The sequence below is a fragment of the Heterostelium album genome (assembly GCF_000004825.1).
Source record: "Heterostelium album PN500 unplaced genomic scaffold PPL_scaffold7, whole genome shotgun sequence".
NCBI lineage: Eukaryota > Evosea > Eumycetozoa > Acytosteliales > Acytosteliaceae > Heterostelium > Heterostelium album.
In genome coordinates this window covers 185,607-204,225 of record NW_008805069.1, presented here as the reverse complement: position 1 = coordinate 204,225, position 18,619 = coordinate 185,607, and the positions used below count along the sequence as shown (strand labels likewise).

Here is an 18,619-nt window from a genome sequence, read left to right as displayed (position 1 = left end):
AACAATATATACACATCACCACCAAGTGATTATAATTAGAAATATCTATAAATATTTACTAATTAAATTTTTCTTTATTCTATTTATATAGAACATAAAAGAAACAAACCAACTAAAAGATGTCCCAATTAAACACATCCATTCCAACCACTAACGACGAAACTAACTCGGGTCAAATGGCTGACATTTCTCCAACTGAAAATCAAGCGGAAACCAATGTTTCTGACAACACTATGTCCATAACAAACCCACTCAATGCAACAAGTATGACCAATACCAATGCAATTGAACAAACTCCACTAAGCGCGTCCAGCGCCGGAGATATCCAAAGTGCGACCAGCACCAATGTAACCAACAGTGGTTCTCCAAGAGATACCCAAAGTGCGACCAGCACCAATACAACCAATAATGGTTCTCCAAGTTTAAACCAAAGTGCGACCAGCACCAATGCAACCAATAATGGTTCTCCAAGTTTAAACCAAAGTGCGACCAGCACCAATGCAACCAATGGTGGTTCTCCAAGAACAACTGTCACCAACGGTAATCTAAGTACTACGAGTACCATTAACAATGTTCCAAACTTGCCAAGTATTTCAAGTACCAACAAGAATGCTACTAGCATTTCCAATCACGGAACAAGTCCCAACCGCAATGTGAGCACCAACTCCCATAATAAAGGACATCAATACCACCGATCCGAATCAGAAGATTCTAATTCCGAATCCGAAGACGACTATGATGATGATAACAATCATCGTAGGAAAAGATCGAAGAAGGAGATTGGTAGAATAGCTTTCCAAGATCCATCTGATCCAGAATCATCCGACTCGGACACCTCTGATCAGTCGGATGATGAAACTGTCAAAATGCCAATTGATAAGATTAAATATACACGTAACACCACTCCAAAGTCTGCAAGATCCAATAGACACCGAACTGTGGTAGAGTTCTCTAGTCAAGCTTTGAGAGATGCAAGAGCAAGAATCAGAGCTGTCTCCTTCAACGACATGCTGTTGGCATCAAACAAAGACTTGATTGAAAGAGCTGCCCAATTCTTGGTATCGAACCCACTACTTGGCGACGAAGGAGCATTCGAGGCAGCAGTCACCGAAAGAGTTGATCTACTCGGAATCCAATCTCTGGTCTCTAGTCATTTGAGAGACCAAGTCAAAAACTATACTGCCAAGATTCCATTATTCGTTCCAGATATGAGCGACACCCAAACATTCATATCCCAAGTGGAGAACGTAGTACCAGAAGATAGGTTACGATGCGTCATTGCTTTAAGCAAACTCTCAGAGGAAGCCATCACTTCGGTTTCATCAGCAGAAGATGCAGAAATCCTAAAACGTACAATGAAATGGAAGGAATTTGCCTCTATTCTAACCAATACCTTCGGTACAAAACGAGAATCCGATGAATACGTTACCGATCTTAAGAATTTGAGACTTGAACAATTCGAAACCACTCACAAGTTCATTATCAAATTCCGAGAGATCTATAGTAAATCACGTCTTTCTCAAACTGACATCGCCACACAGCTTTACAGTTTGCTTCCTAGCAACATTAAAGCAGATCCAGAATTAACCAAGGCACATCGTAAAAAGAACATCAATGCTTTGACCAAAAGATTAAATGATTTAGGTCGAAAGCAACTCGACGATAAACTTCGGTTAAAAAGGGAGGAGAAAGTGATGCATTTCACCACTCGAAATCATCACAATACACCTAATGTACAACCAAATCTTTCCCAGAAATGGTCACCAAACAATACCAATAAAAGATCTCCACCACCAAGTGTCGGTCAAAATAAAACCAAATTCACCGTAAAGAAGTCCAAGATTGGTACTTGCTCTATCTGCAATAAGGGTAACCATCTTCCAAATGAATGTTTCTACGGGAAGTTTGGAAAATTCCGAGATATCGATCCAGCCACTGGCCAAAGAAAGCAAGCTAATGCATTCTTATGTTCGATGCCTGGAACCATAAATAACATGTATGTTAATATTTTTATTGACAGTTGTAGTAACATTAACTTACTCTCATTTGATCTATTACAGGAAAGTGACATCAAGAATCTAACCGATGTCAACATTACCTTAAATGGGATTAATAAAGACAGTTCTACATTATCAAAACAAATAAATAAAAATATAACAATCAATAATAAAGTATTTAAAATACCATTTTTTATAATCAATTCTAAAACAAACTTTATTCTTTTGGGAACAGAGACGTTACAAAATTTAAATTTGAAAATTGATTTTAAAAATAAAATTATATCTTTACCTAACGCTGATAAAGAAAACAATATTAAAGAACTAGCTATCAAATTCAACACTCTAAACGATTCTATTCAAACTAATTTAATTGAAACTAGAAATTGTTTAATTTCGCAAAGCGAGAGTGATAATGATGAATGTTGTGCTTTAGTATATTTAAATGATATTAGTGTAGATGAGAATACAAATAAATCAAACACACACGAAAAGTTGGATGAAAGTAAAAATTCTAACCACACTTTTGAATCAAATCTTTCAAAGAAAATAAAAAATCTCATTTTAAATAAATACCCTGATGTGGTTAAACCTTTTGACAAAGAATTACCCCCATCTCGCGGAGATTTTGATTTTAAAATAAATTTGACGGTGGACCAACCCCCAAAACCGAAAAATTATCCAATCCCACATTCATTTTTAGATGAATTGGAAAAACAGATAAACACTTATTTGGAAAATGGTCAAATCACCCCATCTCAATCCGCATTTGCGGCACCCCTTTTATTTATTAAAAAGAAAGATGGAGGTTGGAGACTCTGTGTAGACTACAGATCTCTAAATGGTATAACTATCAAAGATACATACCCATTACCAAACATCACTGAAGTTCTTAACAATACAAGAGATGGTGTTCTCTTCTCTAAAATTGATCTACTCCAAGGTTACCACCAGATTAGAGTTCATGAGAATGATCAATCTAAGACAGCATTTCGAACTTCATTCGGTGTATTCCAATATACTGTATTACCATTTGGACTCACAAACGCACCAGCGTGTTTTCAGAGACTCATGGACAGTATATTCCAAAGACATGTAATTGCCAAAAAATTACTTGTTTACCTCGATGATTTGTTAATCAAAACAAACATTGATGATGAAGACAAACACATTCAAGATGTTTTAGAAATTGTTGATTTATTAAATCAAAACAAATTAAAAATAAAACTAACTAAATGTATTTTTGGTCAATACTCACTTGAATATCTCGGCCATATTATTGGTCATAATAAATTGATTCCTATAAATGATAAAATCTTAGCAATCAAAAATTGGAAACAACCTATCACAAAGAGAGAATTGAGAGGATTCTTAGGTTTGACAAACTACTACCGAAAGTTTATCCCCAAACTCTCTGAAATAGAAGCTCCATTAATTGATATAACTAGAAAGAATAAATTATTTAAATGGGAAGACATACATACAGAGACATTCAATTTGATTAAAAACCAAATAAGCGATAGTAGTTTTCTTTTTATACCTGATTATAAGTTAACATTTCACATCGATTGTGACGCCTCCAATGATGGAATAGGTCATGTCATTTATCAATACAAAGACAATATTGAACAAGAAGATAACAAACAAATTGTTCTTTATGGATCCAAGAAGTTTAACACAACCGAAAGGGATTACCATGTCTTTGAACAAGAGGTTATGGCAATCAAACATGCTCTCGAATCTAACTACCATATGCTATTAGGTTATAAGATAGTTATTCATACCGATCACCAAAATATACTTTTTATAAATAATAAACTTAATGACAATACAAAACCTAAATTAATTAGGTGGTTACAATACATTTTTTCTTTTAACCCAACTCTTATTTATAAAAAAGGATCTGATAATGTAATTGCTGATGGTTTAAGTCGTTACACTTACTCCACCACCATTTCCATTGATGATAATGATCTAATTGCAATGATTGAAAATGGATATATTGAAGAAGAAACGCAAATAAAGAATAAAACAATACATCCTTCAAAATATTACAAATCTAAATCTGTGAAAACAGAAGGTAAACTTAAATATTTTGAAGATAAAATAGTAATTCCTCAAGTTCGCTCTATTATTAAACGTATTCTTTTCATATACCATGATTCATTACTTGCAGGTCATCATGGAATAGAACAAACTTTAGAATTAATAAGTAGACATTTCATTTGGGAAGGAATAGCCAAAGATGTCACTAATTATGTCAAAGCTTGTCATACTTGTAACAAAGCAACTGATGCTCGTGGACAATCAATTGGTAAACTTCAACCACTTATTGTTCCAACTAAATGTTTTGAAAGCATCAGTATGGATTTTATTCCATTAATTGATACTGAATACAAAGGTATTAAATATAATAAAGTCTGGGTAATTGTTGATCGTCTATCAAAGATGGTACGACTCATACCAGTTCATTCAACTTACACTTCTAAAGATTTAGCTGAAATCTTTATGAAAGAAATATTCAAACATCATGGCATGCCTGTTGAAATTGTCTCTGATAGAGATTCAAAGTTTACTAGTAAATTTTGGAAAGATCTGATGGATATATTAAATTGTGAAATCAGAACTACCACTGCAGAAAATCAACAGGCCAATGGACAAGTGGAAAGTATAATCAGATACTTAGGTAACTTGTTTCGTAAAGCTATCATTGCAACTTACAATGAAGAAAACCATGATGAATGGATAACTTTAGTTGATACAATTGAATTTTGTGTAAACAATTCCATCCATCACGGATGCGAATACTCTCCTTTTAAAATCTATACAGGTGAAAATCCAATAACACCACTCTCTCTTATTCAATACAAATTGAAAATGAACTCATCAAACGTTGATATCGAAAACATGATCAACTCAAAGAGAAATCAACTCAAAATTGTTAGAAATTGGTTATTCGATAATCAATATAACATGAGAATTCAATATAATAAAAATAAGAAAGAAATGGATATTAAAGTAGGTGATAGTGTTTATCTAAGAAAGTTTAGATCAAACCCTAAAAACAAAATCAAATTAGAAACAAGATTTGATGGTCCATACGAAGTAACGAATGTCAATGGATTAAATGTCACAGTTGCCAACGTTGAATCTGGTACAAAGAGAAAGAGAATCAATCCATCTTTCACTAGACACGCTAAATACTTCAAGAAACACAACTCTTTAGACGATGAGGATGATGATGATATCGAATTTGGCGAAGTTGAAGAAGAAGATGAAATTGAAATCGATTCAATTACTCAAAATGAACAAAACAATCAGAATAACAACAACGACGACACAGATGACACTGAAGCCATGGACATTGATTCAGAATTAGATTTGGTAACAAACAACAATTCAACTACAAACAACAACCCACCTATCAATACACCAGATTCAAACACTTTAATTTTGGATAATATTCCAAACTCAACTACTACTCATCCAATCATTCATAATACATTGACATTCCAAAATGAAAGAGAATTTTCAGAATCTTCTGAAATCACTAATTTCCAGAGAATATCTGCCAAAGAAATCAAAGAAGCATTCGAAAAGAAGAATAAGTTAACTGTCCTTGAAGAATACATCCAATACCACAATTCCTATCCGAACCATCCACCAACCAAACAAAGTGCCAAGATACTCATAGCTTTGATCAACGCCAATATCATTCGTAAAGATACAATGTTCGTCACAAGAAAGAGAACCTTCAATCTCACCAACAAGAGAGATGCCAAGACCGAATACCTTTTCAATATAGGAGGAGTCCAAGGATGGATACTGGATAACGATGTTCACCAATCATATAAGTCTTTAACCGGAGACTATAGAAATTGGTTGAAAACTAATTCAAACTAAAGACAGTGTTCTAAAATTAACATTTTAGAATTATAATAATCAAATCAACTGACACTTCAATAATTTATTAAGAACTCAACTATCACAATTCAAACAGTTCATGGACACGATTTCAAATAACTTAAATTAATAATTCAACTGTTTAGCAATAATCAAATATATTCGAATAATATCAACATTCAGTGAATCAACAAAATATCAATCTACCAAAGTTAACATAAAGAAATAACCAACAAGTTAATCTACAATGAATACCAAACTAGTTAATCAAGAACAGATTTCTGAGATTGGGCAACTGCACTGGTCGAAGAAATCCAACAGTATAAATACCATGGAAATCCATTATAGAAATTAATTAATTATTCAACATTATTCAACATTACAAAATATTATTCTTATCTTCAAATTGTAAAATAAATAAATTATTATCTTTAAATATTATACTGTAAATTATATCTCTAAATTTTATTACATTCATTAAATCTATATTCCTCGTACCAAAACTATTCCTAAAGTAATTCCTAATCTTATATCAAAGTTGTAAGTATTATATTTATATGTTTATATGTATATTATAATATGATATTATTACCATTGTAAAATAACAAAAATAATAGAATGCTGAGATAAATTCTTTAGAGTAAAAACAAGGATGACGTGTTAAATGAACTGTTATAGTTTTTGTTACCGACTTATCTAATATCTTTAATTTCAATGAGAATGAAGATTGAAATGATTGTTTTGAAACTACTACTACAACACCATCTTTGATGAGAGTATGAAGCAATTGTAAATTTACAGATCCACATAACATAGATAATCCGGGGCCATCGGATAGAATTGATTGAAGACTATCGAGCATTATCAGTTTGTGTTCCTTTGGGAATTCACTCATATTGTTAGCTACGAATGGGTGTAAATCTAACCAATTTGTATTTCTAATTCCATTAAACATTGATAATGTTTGCATTCTATTGGCGGTAGCACACAGTTTTCTATCCTTATTGAGTGACATGTCATTTGGATCCAGAGGGTGATGAGTGATAATAGAAGACGTGGGTGGAGAGACTTGAGGGGTCATTGAGAAGGTATTCAATGGTGAACCAACAAACTTTGGATACTTCTCAGTATCAATAACATAGTTAGGGTCGGTGTAGGTTTTTGATATTGGTGATGCAGTGGAAGTTTGAATATTTCTAAATTGATCGACTGACGAATAAAATTGATTATTATCAGTAGATTCCTCATTTGTTGTTTCTGTTGTAGAGTTTGTTGTTGTTTCTGTTATAGAGCTTGTTGTTGTTTCTTTTGTAGAGTTTGTTGTTGATGTTGATGATTGATCTAAAATTACAGAAGTTTGAGAGTTTGAACTGGTTGATTTTGATTTTGATTTTGATTTTGATTTTGATTTTGTTTTTGAATTTGGATTAGGGTTTGATATCTTGGAATCCTCCTTAAGGGTACCGGTAGACTTTTGATCTTGACCATATAGATTGATTAATGATTTCAGTGTAGATTTGAGATCATTGATGGCTTTGGAGGGTGATGAGATAGATCTAGGCAAAGAAGAATTTAAATGATGTAAAAACTCTGAGATTATTCCAATTAGTTGATGTATTTGATCTATTAAATTTGATGATAAATTGAGATCTGATCTCTCTACAGTTTCAGAAAAAAACTTTACAATTCTAAAAATTGATTTAGTTATTTTTTTCTTTTTCGCTGGTTTTACTTCTATTGGTTTTGAATCCTTGTTTCTGTATACCTTGGAATTTAATGAAGAGCAACTCGCACAATAATAATGATTTCCATTTTTACGCATATAGTCTTTGAAAATGTTATCTGGTAAACCAACATTCTTGTGATTATCGCTCTTACATAAAAGATATTCACTGACTGCTTGTGGACTTTCTTCTTGCACTTTTAATCTTTCCACAAATTCGACCAAGTCGGTAAATTGCTTAACATTTGAATAATCCATATAGGTTTCCCCAAGTATAGATTGTGCAATCTTGACAATAGAAGCTTCATTGAATGTAACTTCTATAGGATTCATTTTGGGATGTAATTTTGGAAAATCAAATCCCCAATTAGATAATCTGATGAAAACATCGCTCGGATCATCTAGTCCTATAAAAAAAGAAATTAATAAAAATTCAACTTAATATTTATTAAAAAAATATTTACCATTAAAAAATTTAATAAAAAATATATGTAAAGAGAGTGCGTCAGTTAGATCGGCCTCTACTGCTTTGAGAGGATTCAGGTATTTCAGAGTATACTTTATCTTGTTGAATAGACCACCGAGTCCCAATCTATAGTACTTGTATCCATTGAAATCGTTCGAACCAAGTTCTTTAATATTTTGGTGATCATAATGTGTAAAATAAAATAATTTTTTTAATTCTATTTAAATTTTTAGAAAAGAAAATTAATATTAATAAATTAAAATTAAATACTCTTAAAATATATATACTTAAAACTTACCTTTAAATTTAAAGTCACTAAAATCAATAGAAACTTTGCCATTTTTGTGATTGGCTAAAAGTGTGATCAACCGTTCCTCTAGTTTGATTGTTGTATCGATTTTATATTTATCTACTAGATTCTTTACTTGGTGGTCCGATAAGATGGGAAACTATTTAAAAAAATTAGGAATTTTGATTAAAACTAAAAAAAAATTGTAAATTAAAAAAAAATTGATACTTACAAGATTGTTGTTTATTATAAAATCTAAAAAATGAATCTTTGAGTCAATACTATCATTGATCTCAAGATTTATTAAATTCTTTTGAATAGAAGAGTTAATAACTTTCGTAAGGTTTCTTAAATGAGACTGGAGCTGGGAGTAGAGAAAATTATACAAGTTTGTTGCCACTTGTTTAGGTACTTCATCAAAATATTTTGATTTTATATCGAATTCATCTTTGAAAGATACAAATAATTCTAAAAACTTTTTTCTATTAAAAATAAATATAAATAAACAAGGAATTATTTTTTAAATAAAAAAAACTTTTTATACATACTTTGTATCTTCTTCAGAAATTATATTAGTTATCTCATGAATATTTATAGGTTGAAATTGAAGCAATTTCCAAACTTCTCCCATATGATTGGATTCTAGAATTTCGCTACCAATTATTCGCCTATATATATACGATATTATTTTATATGAGATAGTGAGGTGGGTAGTTGTTTTTTCTAAATTTGTCAAAACATCTTCATTTTTAACAATAATATTATTAACAATTGGAAAATTTTTGGTGAAATTATCTTGATTATTAATTATAAATTTATGAAGAAAATCATTAATTTGTACTAAAGATCTTCTTTGATCTTCTGATAGATTAGAAGAAATAGTTGTAAAGAATTCATCCTTTAGGACATCTTTGACCTTAAAAGGACCTATAGAAATGTGTGACATAGATAAATAAATAAAAGAATAGATAAATATTAAGCAATATATAAAAAGATAAATAATAGATAAATAGATAAAGAATAGATAAATAAGAATAGATAAATATTAAACAATATATAAAAAGATAAATAATAGATAAATAGATAAAGAATATAAAGAATAGAGAAAGAATAAAAAAAAAAGAATAGATATAATATTTTAAAAATATAAGAAATAATAACTATTATATAAATTTGAAGATTTTATTTGTTGATAAATTTGAAGATTGTATTTGTTGTTAAATTTGAAGGTTGTAAAGTAAAAAAATTAAAATGAAAAAATTTGGTTTTGATCAAAACAAAAAAGTAGTTTAGTTGTAATGAGGCAAATTCTCTCCTTATTAAAAAGAAAGGTTGAAAACTTAGTTCCAAAAGTTTTTTACAAAAGAATTGAGGATCAAGAAAAAAAAAAGAATCTTTTCTAATATCTATGATCATACCAATATATTAGCAAACATTCTAAATCGGGACATTTTTATAATTCTTTCCAAACTTTGTGTTATGGATCATATGAAAACTAAGTTTTTCAAAAAAAATGATGAATTTGAAAATAAAATTTTTTTTAATTATTTTTTGGTTTGGTTTTTTTTTTTGCAATCAAAACAAAAGAAAACAGACATCTTAATTCATTCTTTTAAAATATAGTTATAATTTAATTATTATTTGAATATTTATCACCAAGATATTAATATACGAGATGTAGTAAATTAGTAAATAAAGGTTAAATACTGGACAATGACCGATTAGCATGCATTTCAATAACAGAAACAATTACAAAGTTTGAGTTCAATAACAGAATTAGTTCTATTGCTCAACTAAAAAGTAAAATAAACATATAAACAAGCACATGTAATCATAGATTGGCTAAAAAGGATAGTGGATGTAATATTTATAAAGGTATAGATTTATTTTAAACTTTGTTTAAATTTCATAAAAGATACCGTAATGTTAATTGGAAATTGAGAATGTCGTTGGTGTCTTTGAATGTAACTTTGCAACCCAATGGTACTTCCATTTCATCGACTTTAAACGAAACATATTTTTGTTTGTTTATCAAATCAAAGATGTCGTTTAAAAGTGAAAAAATAAAATAAAATAAAACTTTAATAAACTGACGTATTTAAAATTTAATAATAAAGAAAAAATAAAACAATCTATAGATTTAATCATTAACAGAAATATTGTTAAAGAGGTGCATCAAACTAATACTTATTATCATGTGGCTGTGCTTTTTTGTGTTTTGCTTTTTTTTAAAAAAAAAGGAAAAAATTTAGGTTGTGATTGATTCTTTTTAATTATTTATATTTGATATTTGATTCGTTATTTTAATCAAGTTTTATTTTAAAATGGCAAGCAGATTAACTACACAAAATAAGAGTAATAATAGTCGATCATTGGCTCCCTCTTTCAATAATTATACACAAGGAGTGTTTAATTCAATAAAATCAGTTAGTGATCCAAACACTAAACCAGTCAAGAGTAATCGTTATAAGGACTATAGTAAATTATCAGAGAGGTCTGGTAATAAAAGTAAAGTTTTAAATTTAATAACAACTTCAGTTAATGTAATAGCATCACCAAAAAAACATAACAAAGTAACGATTGATCAACAGACACATTTAATGAAAGATTGGTTAACAAAGAATACCACTGGAAAGCAGGTACACTATTGACAACTATACATATCATAAACTGTTGTTTTGAATGATTATTGTTAATACTTTTAACTATAAATATATTCAGGTTCTTGAAGAATTAAAGAAAGATGGTAGTATTACTACATCAGAAGAATTCAGAAAGGGATATAAGGAGATATATGAAGAGATACCTGGAGCAACCACACATGCTGTTGCGTTGTCATATGTTATTTCATCACTTCAGAGTGGCCAATATACAGATAGAGATGGATATGAAAAAACAAGGTAAGTGTTTTGTAATGCTCGCGATTTTGTATATCATTGATACTAATATTCCCAATCTAGATTGTTATCAAGTTTAGTTCCTTTTTACACTTCTAAGGAAATCAGAGAGTTTGGAATCACAATAGATAATAATGCGTGGAATCGTGCAATTCAACACGTACATAAGTATGGTGCAGGTAGACTGATTAATGCAGAAGAGATCAGCAATTGGAGATCTAAATTTACACACAATGGACAAATGACAAGAAGACAAAGAACCACGATGCTAAGGACAGCCGTCGAAGGTTACTTCAATATGAAAGATATAACTGAAGAATCAAGTAAAAACATGAGGTTGTACAGCAAAGAACTCGACGCAGATGGTAAACGAGCATTCGAGTTGGTGCCAATCAAGAACCTTGCTTTAGGAAACATAAATACCTGCTTTACAGATTACCTCAAGAAGAGTGAAGTTGATCAAGTCAAGTATCCACTCATGGGTAGAAGTGCATTTTACAGTTTCGTACCAGAGTATGTCAGAGAAATGAAGAATCGAACCGACATGTGTCCAATGTGTGTTCAGTATCAGGCTCTCGAGTCAAAACGAATTAAGTTTAGGCAACTTTCAGATCAAGATCATAAACTGTTTGAAATCTTGACTATTCACAAGATGTTTGTTCAGCAAAGAAAGAATGATTATTTGACATGTGTAATTATAATTTTATTAATACATTTAGTTAATGATTTATTAATGAAATTTTTTTTTTTTTTTATTTAGAAAAATGAGTTAAAGGCAGGAGAGTGTATTATTCTCTGTGATTTTAAAGAGAATATATCATTAGGTAAATCCAAGTGCAAGTAAGCCATGAATTTTACCAACAACCTGCTCGTACCTTCTTTGGAATGGTCCTCTTCTATAAGCAAGGTGACAAGCTGAAGACTCACTACTATGACTGTCTTTCACAAGTACTTAATCACTGTTCGACATTTGCAATTTCATGTCTCGACAAATTAATCAATGATCCATTATTCACCAGTCTAAATATCAACAAAATTACATTTTGGTGTGATAATGCTAGACACTTCAAGTCAAATGAAATACTTTCATATATGCATACATTGTCAAAGTTGCAAGTAGCTGATCCAAACACTCCAAACAAAACCAAAAGAAAGTATCTCGTCGAATTGAATACTTTTGCACCCTATCACGGAAAGAGTGAATGCGATCAACATTTTTCAATGGTTTCTAGAGCGATAGCAGACAAGTCGAGTTTCAAAGATTCAATCTATACAGATCAAGATGTTATCAATGCAATCAAGAGTACCACTGACAACAACAACTATCAAAGAACATACAAATTGACCTCTGAATCAGAGAAGGAAGCTGTTACCATCAAAGTAACAGTCGAAATTCATAACCCAAAGGAATTGAAACAGAAAGAAATAAAGATCTTTCCTGGTTTTACAGAGTATCATCATTTCCAGTTTTTAGATAATAGATCAGTAAGTTAATCAATTATATAATTTGAATTCAAAACAATTATTAATCAATATTTTTTTACAAAAAAAAGATGCGTGCCAATAAACATTTCATTAAATTCATGGGTGGAAATGAAGTTGACAAAATGACTATCTACAAATATTCTGCTATGAAAAGTCAAGTTGGTAAAGAGACTACAATTTCCAAAGGCTACGAATCGACCACCAAGGAGGAGGCACAGTCTTGGAAACCAGCTCGAACAAATTGTTTCGTCACCTCAGTCACCATCTCAACCAACACTTTCAAATTCACAAGCTGCTTCTACTTAATCTCAATCTTCACCAAAACCCGCTACCACAACTACACCAGACCAAACACTCTCTGGTACAAACAAAAGAAGAAGAGGCTACAGAGGAACAAAGAAAACAAAACAGACTAATTCACAAAATAATACACAGAATAATACACAAGATAATATACAAAATAGTACACAAAATAATAAACAAATTAATACACAGAATAATACACATAATAATACACATAATAATACACAAAATACCCAAAGTAAACCATTGTTTGATATCGAATCGATTGATTTTGGTGACGATGATCATGATATCGGATCGAGCTTGATTTATAGTGGTAAAAGAAAAGAAAGAGAGGATGATTGTGACAATAATAGTCAACATAAAAAAATAAATAACCAAATAAATAACAATAACAATAATAATAATAACAATTCAACAAAAAAAAGAATAAGAGAAGAAGATAATAATCAAGAATCAATGTACAATCAAAAACATCACAAATCAACTCATGTAAATAGTCAAACACCAATCCAATCCCCATCCCAAACACCAATCCAAACACCAATTCCAACACAATCCCAAACACCAATCCAAACTCCAACCCAAACTCCAATCCAAACTCCAACCCAAACACCACTCCATACTCCTATTCAACACAACACTACAGTGCAATCAACGGAACAATCAAAACCAGCAAAAGAAATTGTCGTAATCTTTGAAATCGATAACAATTACAACTCGCAGATTCAAGATTATAGACAACAACAACAAATCAACTATTTACAACAACTTTCACAAACACTGCAACAACAATCTCCACCACAGTCAGAAGCAGCAGCATCAAATGATGTAGAAATGACATCACATGAAGATCCTATCATGGAACAAGTTGAGGAAACTGACGATGCAATGGAGATCGATCGATTCTGTATTCCATATGAAAAGATCAAGGACCAGTTGAATACCGCAGAAGAAGACGAAAACATGAACAATGCCGGTGACTTCTTATCCAATTGGCCATCTCTACGAGAACTTATTATAAGAATTCCATGCCTCACAGCCATAGCGGACTATGGACAGCTCTTCTCCACTCTACTTATTAAGAACCCATTATCAAACCTGGTAATAAGACCAATTCAAAATATGATTGGAAATGTTTTAAAATCATTTTTATAATTCAAATTTTATTATAATCTTTTTGGTATGTGGAGATGTTTAGGCATAAAAGATAGTGTAAGTAAATAATTGTTTTATTTTAATGAATACAGATTACTAATTTTTATTTCTTTGACATATCTTTAGTGGATCATAATTATTCAATAATTTTTGATTGCTTGTTTTGAAATAGTATATGCAGTAGTGTGTAAAGAATCTTGCAATCAATTCGCCTATTTTTTCATTTGTTGTTATGGGTTTGATGAAGCTATGTATATGTTCGGATGGGAGTCTGGTCTAGTACATTTCAAATCAAATTTATTTCAACATTGAATAAGGTGATTTTGGTTATTATCAAAAACACAATTCAACATGTGAGCACTTTGCTATATTATTTTAGAATAACGCTTTCAACCTGATTCATTATCTGGAGTGTTTGAATGTTGAAGCATATTGATTTGGTAGTAGTAAATTTTGTTTTATATTATGTTTTAGTTCATTGTAAGTATAAGTTCCTTATATAGCAGCTGAGCAGTTGTGAATGTACTTAACTAATTCATTCTATTATACAAAGGTCAATTCATACAAAGAATGTGATCTTTCTAGATTTTATTTGTATTTTTAATCAAGAGAATAGTCCAATAAAGGTATACGCATATAATTTTATTAATATAAATTTTATTTACTTCTTTATTATATTTCGTATGTCATTAATTTATGTTCAACATATCAGATAATTTTGTATGCCTACGACAAATTATTCTGGTATTACCGAATGTAAAAGATGAAGACTCCCATCTGGCTGTCACTCAATAATGTCTAGTATACATTATTCAATTAATGTTTTACTAACTTATTTGATACAGACCAATCCGGCATTATAGGGTAGGCACACTATAAAACTATATATTTTAAAATGCACCACTTTAGAATATATAAAGGGCCGACTAGTCAATATTTCTAACTAAGGTGGTCAAGTTATTATATCGACTCAGCTACAATCTTTGAAAATAAAATGTATGTAATTGAAAATCAAATTGGATAAACATTCTTACTCATTAACTTTTTTGTTTTAAATAGAAAAATATTGTTGAGTAACAACAATAAAGGTGCATCGAACGAGCCACCCGGTTATCATGTATATTTTCTCCATTTTGATATGATAGTCGTGAATAATAATAGAATGGATTACCAGGGGCACACTCAGTGCAGGGAGTGGGTAAATAATCAAGTATATTCAAGATAACTAATTCAAATTTATTTTTTTTTTCTCCAAAAAAGTATAGGTTATTTTTTCCTTTAATTTGTTTATATATGGTATGTATCATTCTATAAATAAATAGATATAGGTAATACAATATAAGTACTGTATTAGTCCAGTGCACATTGTGCTGTCAACGCGTTACATATTTATATTCTTACACTATATTTCTATTTATTTGCTGTTTGTTCTCGGGTTGACCAGGTACGATAGAGGAAGAGATCGGAGTCTTGGATGCGATCAGGGTTGCTTGGAATACATCTGACGGGAGTGAATCTGGGCGCGTAGTAATAGGAACAACATCAGGAAACAAAGTAGAGATGTTGGGATTTGATCATTATTGTTATTATTATCGAGATCATTCATTGTGAGGTCGCTTGTATTGGTTGTTATTGTTGTTGTTGTTGGATCTATGGATGTCGTTGATCCAGTGGTTGTTGTGGTTGTGGTAGTAGTGGGTTGTTTCTATTGATTGTTCGTTTGGGTCTGCCATCTCTCATATGATTCGTAATTAATAACAATAATGAGTTATTTTCAATAATATTTTATATAATCTAATTTTTTTATATTTTTATTTTAATTCTTTTCTTATTTATTTAATTTCTTCAGTTTCTATTTTTAATGTTGAATGATTAAAATGAATGAATCTTTAACGTCGCGTTAAACTCAATATATTCATTATTGAGAAGCTTGACGGCTGAATGTTGAATACTTAATTCAGAAACAACAGATTCTAATTTAATTATTATTTCGATCTGTTGTTTTGGACTATTACTTATTTAGTTGATTTAATTAATTGAATTAATTATAATTGACTATTACTATATGTTGGCTGGTGTATATTATTGATGTTGATTGATGGGTGCCGGCATTGCCTTGGCGGCTACCTTATTGTCCTTAGACGGACAACATTTGCACTGCAGTGAATTAGCACCTAATTCACTTTCATTCTTCCTTTCATCCATATTCTTTCTTTCTTTCTTTCTTTCTTTCAATCTTTCATCCACCCATTCTTTCATTCTTCCTTTCATACATTTATTTATTCATCCAATAATTTATTTATTTCTCTATATATCTATTATATGTATTATATTTATTTATTTATATTTATATATTTATATTCATATATATTATATTTATTCATTTATTCATTTATTAACTCACTTTCTTGTCAATCTACTATCATACAAAGTTGCTTTTTCGTATCGCTAACATTATACAATTGAATTTTATATGGTTATTGTTGATTTGATTGTGTTTGATTCAAATAAAAACCAAAATTTTAATATTTAGTGTTGATTGGCAAAGTGAAAGATACCAGCTTTATCCACTATTCAAGGAATCGATAGAAATTAAAGCTCACATATCGTGTGTTGAACCATTTCTATTTGATGTATGTGCTTTATTTAATCAGTAGGGTCCATTGTTAAATATCTATTTCGCTAGTTGCCAATCATTGATTTTCTCATATAAATTTCCCATATTACAATAACCATTTTTTGAACACCAATTTTTGATTGAAGATCTTTGAGAATTTGATTGAATCTTTCATAACATTGATAAATATGTCTGTCCCTGTATTCTTTGATCTCTCGGGTTCGTTGTAGCTTGCTCCGAACTCCGATGCAGATTGGAAAACTCATTTTACCCATCGAAAAACAGAGGCCAAACTCTTTCAAAATTTTTTTAAAGAATAAAACAAACTTTATATTCTAAATCTACTATAAAAATACTTTCTATTTATCTAATTTTTATTAAAATCTAACAAGGTTTGATATTTTATTTTATTTTTTTAATATTAATCTCTAATGCAAAAACTTAGAAAAAAAATTGTGAAAAACAGCCACAATCACTATCATTGAAAAAAATTTAACAAATTTTTGAAAAAAAAAATGACCATCAAAAATGAATATTTTTTTTTTGATGCAAAAAACCAGTGACTCACTCATCTTCTCTACCCCCTTTCCTCACCAGAAAACAAGTAGTAACCACCCCACAATTTTTGTTTTTTTTTTTTTTCGAAATAAATATTTAATAGAATAAAATTTCGTTGATCATAATCATATTCATATTACACATTAATATAACAAGTTATAGTTTAAAACAAGAATGGTAATGATAAAGAAAATTATATTGAAAAACCATGTTGAAGGTAGAATGGTTCAGCAATCAGACTTTGATGTTCAGAGTGTAGAATTCAATTATGAGGCTGTTGAATTGGCTGAGAATGAAATTGTCATTAAGTTAGAGCTTGTTTCAGTTGACCCTTATATAAGAGGTCGTTTATCAGCTGCTAAATCATATGCTGCATCCTATAAAGTAGGTGAGCCAATGATAGGAATCTGTGTTGGTAGAATCCTTAAATCAAACAATCCTAAATGGGCAGTTGGTGATCATTGTTGTGGAGAGTTACCTTGGATGGAGATATTCAAATTCAATGGTAACAGAGGTATTTACAAGGTCAATGATAAGTTGGTACCACTTGAGACCTATCTCAATATTCTTGGTGTTGTCGGCTTGACTGCTTATCATGGAATGCGTGAGATTGGTGAGCCAAAGAGTGGTGAGACACTGGTTGTCTCTGCTGCAGCTGGAGGTGTTGGTTCGATTGTTGGTCAAATCGGAAAGATCAAGGGTTGTAGAGTTGTCGGTATTGCTGGATCAGATGAGAAGTGTGAATTCCTAAAGAGAGAACTTGGATTCGATGCCGCTGTAAACTATAACTCACCAACCTACAGGAAAGATCTTAGACTTGCATGTCCAAAGGGTGTTGACATTTACTTTGATAATGTCGGTGGTAAAATCAGTGAACCTATATTCCTATTGCTAAACCAATTCGCACGTATACCAGTTTGTGGTGCAATCTCAATGTATAACTCTGCACCTGGTGATAGTGTTGGTCCACATTGTCAAGTACACTTGGTTAGAACCTCAACTAGAATGCAAGGATTCATTGTAACAGACTACTCTAAAAAGAATGGAGAAGCAATTAGAGAGTTATCACAATGGATTGTACAAGGTAAGTTAAAGGGTAAAACTACAATTACTCATGGATTCGATCAAATCATTCCCTCTTTCCTTTCGTTATTCAGTGGTTCAAACACTGGTAAATTATTAGTTAAAATGGATAATACAAATCAAAAATCAAATCTTTAAAT

General features: G+C 30.7%; 5 protein-coding genes across 5 annotated transcripts; 3 read left to right on the top strand and 2 right to left on the bottom strand.

Annotated features, from left to right (window-relative positions):
- Positions 1-119: 119 nt before the first annotated feature.
- PPL_07444 (uncharacterized protein) lies at positions 120-5,900 on the top strand (the record flags this gene model as incomplete). Its single annotated transcript, XM_020578279.1, has 2 exons — positions 120-1,996; positions 2,021-5,900. 2 exons carry the CDS (start codon positions 120-122, stop codon positions 5,898-5,900), a joined length of 5,757 nt encoding a protein of 1,918 aa, XP_020431874.1.
- A 112-nt stretch (positions 5,901-6,012) lies between these two features.
- On the bottom strand, positions 6,013-8,429 carry PPL_07443 (uncharacterized protein; the record flags this gene model as incomplete). Its single annotated transcript, XM_020578278.1, has 5 exons — positions 6,013-6,020; positions 6,108-6,159; positions 6,493-8,030; positions 8,088-8,215; positions 8,377-8,429. The coding sequence occupies 5 exons, from the start codon at positions 8,427-8,429 to the stop codon at positions 6,013-6,015; spliced, it is 1,779 nt and encodes a 592-aa protein (XP_020431873.1).
- Positions 8,430-8,494: 65 nt separating this feature from the next.
- Positions 8,495-10,371, bottom strand: PPL_07442 (uncharacterized protein; the record flags this gene model as incomplete). Its single annotated transcript, XM_020578277.1, has 6 exons — positions 8,495-8,538; positions 8,611-8,633; positions 8,765-8,860; positions 8,927-9,305; positions 10,132-10,166; positions 10,298-10,371. The coding sequence occupies 6 exons, from the start codon at positions 10,369-10,371 to the stop codon at positions 8,495-8,497; spliced, it is 651 nt and encodes a 216-aa protein (XP_020431872.1).
- A 331-nt stretch (positions 10,372-10,702) lies between these two features.
- On the top strand, positions 10,703-17,504 carry PPL_07441 (uncharacterized protein; the record flags this gene model as incomplete). The annotated part of the gene is made up of 13 exons (XM_020578276.1): positions 10,703-10,921; positions 11,238-11,278; positions 11,339-11,830; positions 11,876-11,966; positions 12,036-12,099; positions 12,225-12,760; positions 12,829-13,121; positions 13,225-14,167; positions 14,775-14,815; positions 15,170-15,217; positions 16,755-16,854; positions 16,985-17,057; positions 17,500-17,504. The coding sequence occupies 13 exons, from the start codon at positions 10,703-10,705 to the stop codon at positions 17,502-17,504; spliced, it is 2,946 nt and encodes a 981-aa protein (XP_020431871.1).
- Positions 17,505-17,570: 66 nt separating this feature from the next.
- On the top strand, positions 17,571-18,617 carry PPL_07440 (NADP-dependent oxidoreductase; the record flags this gene model as incomplete). The annotated part of the gene is made up of 1 exon (XM_020578275.1): positions 17,571-18,617. One exon carries the CDS (start codon positions 17,571-17,573, stop codon positions 18,615-18,617), a length of 1,047 nt encoding a protein of 348 aa, XP_020431870.1.
- Positions 18,618-18,619: the final 2 nt, after the last annotated feature.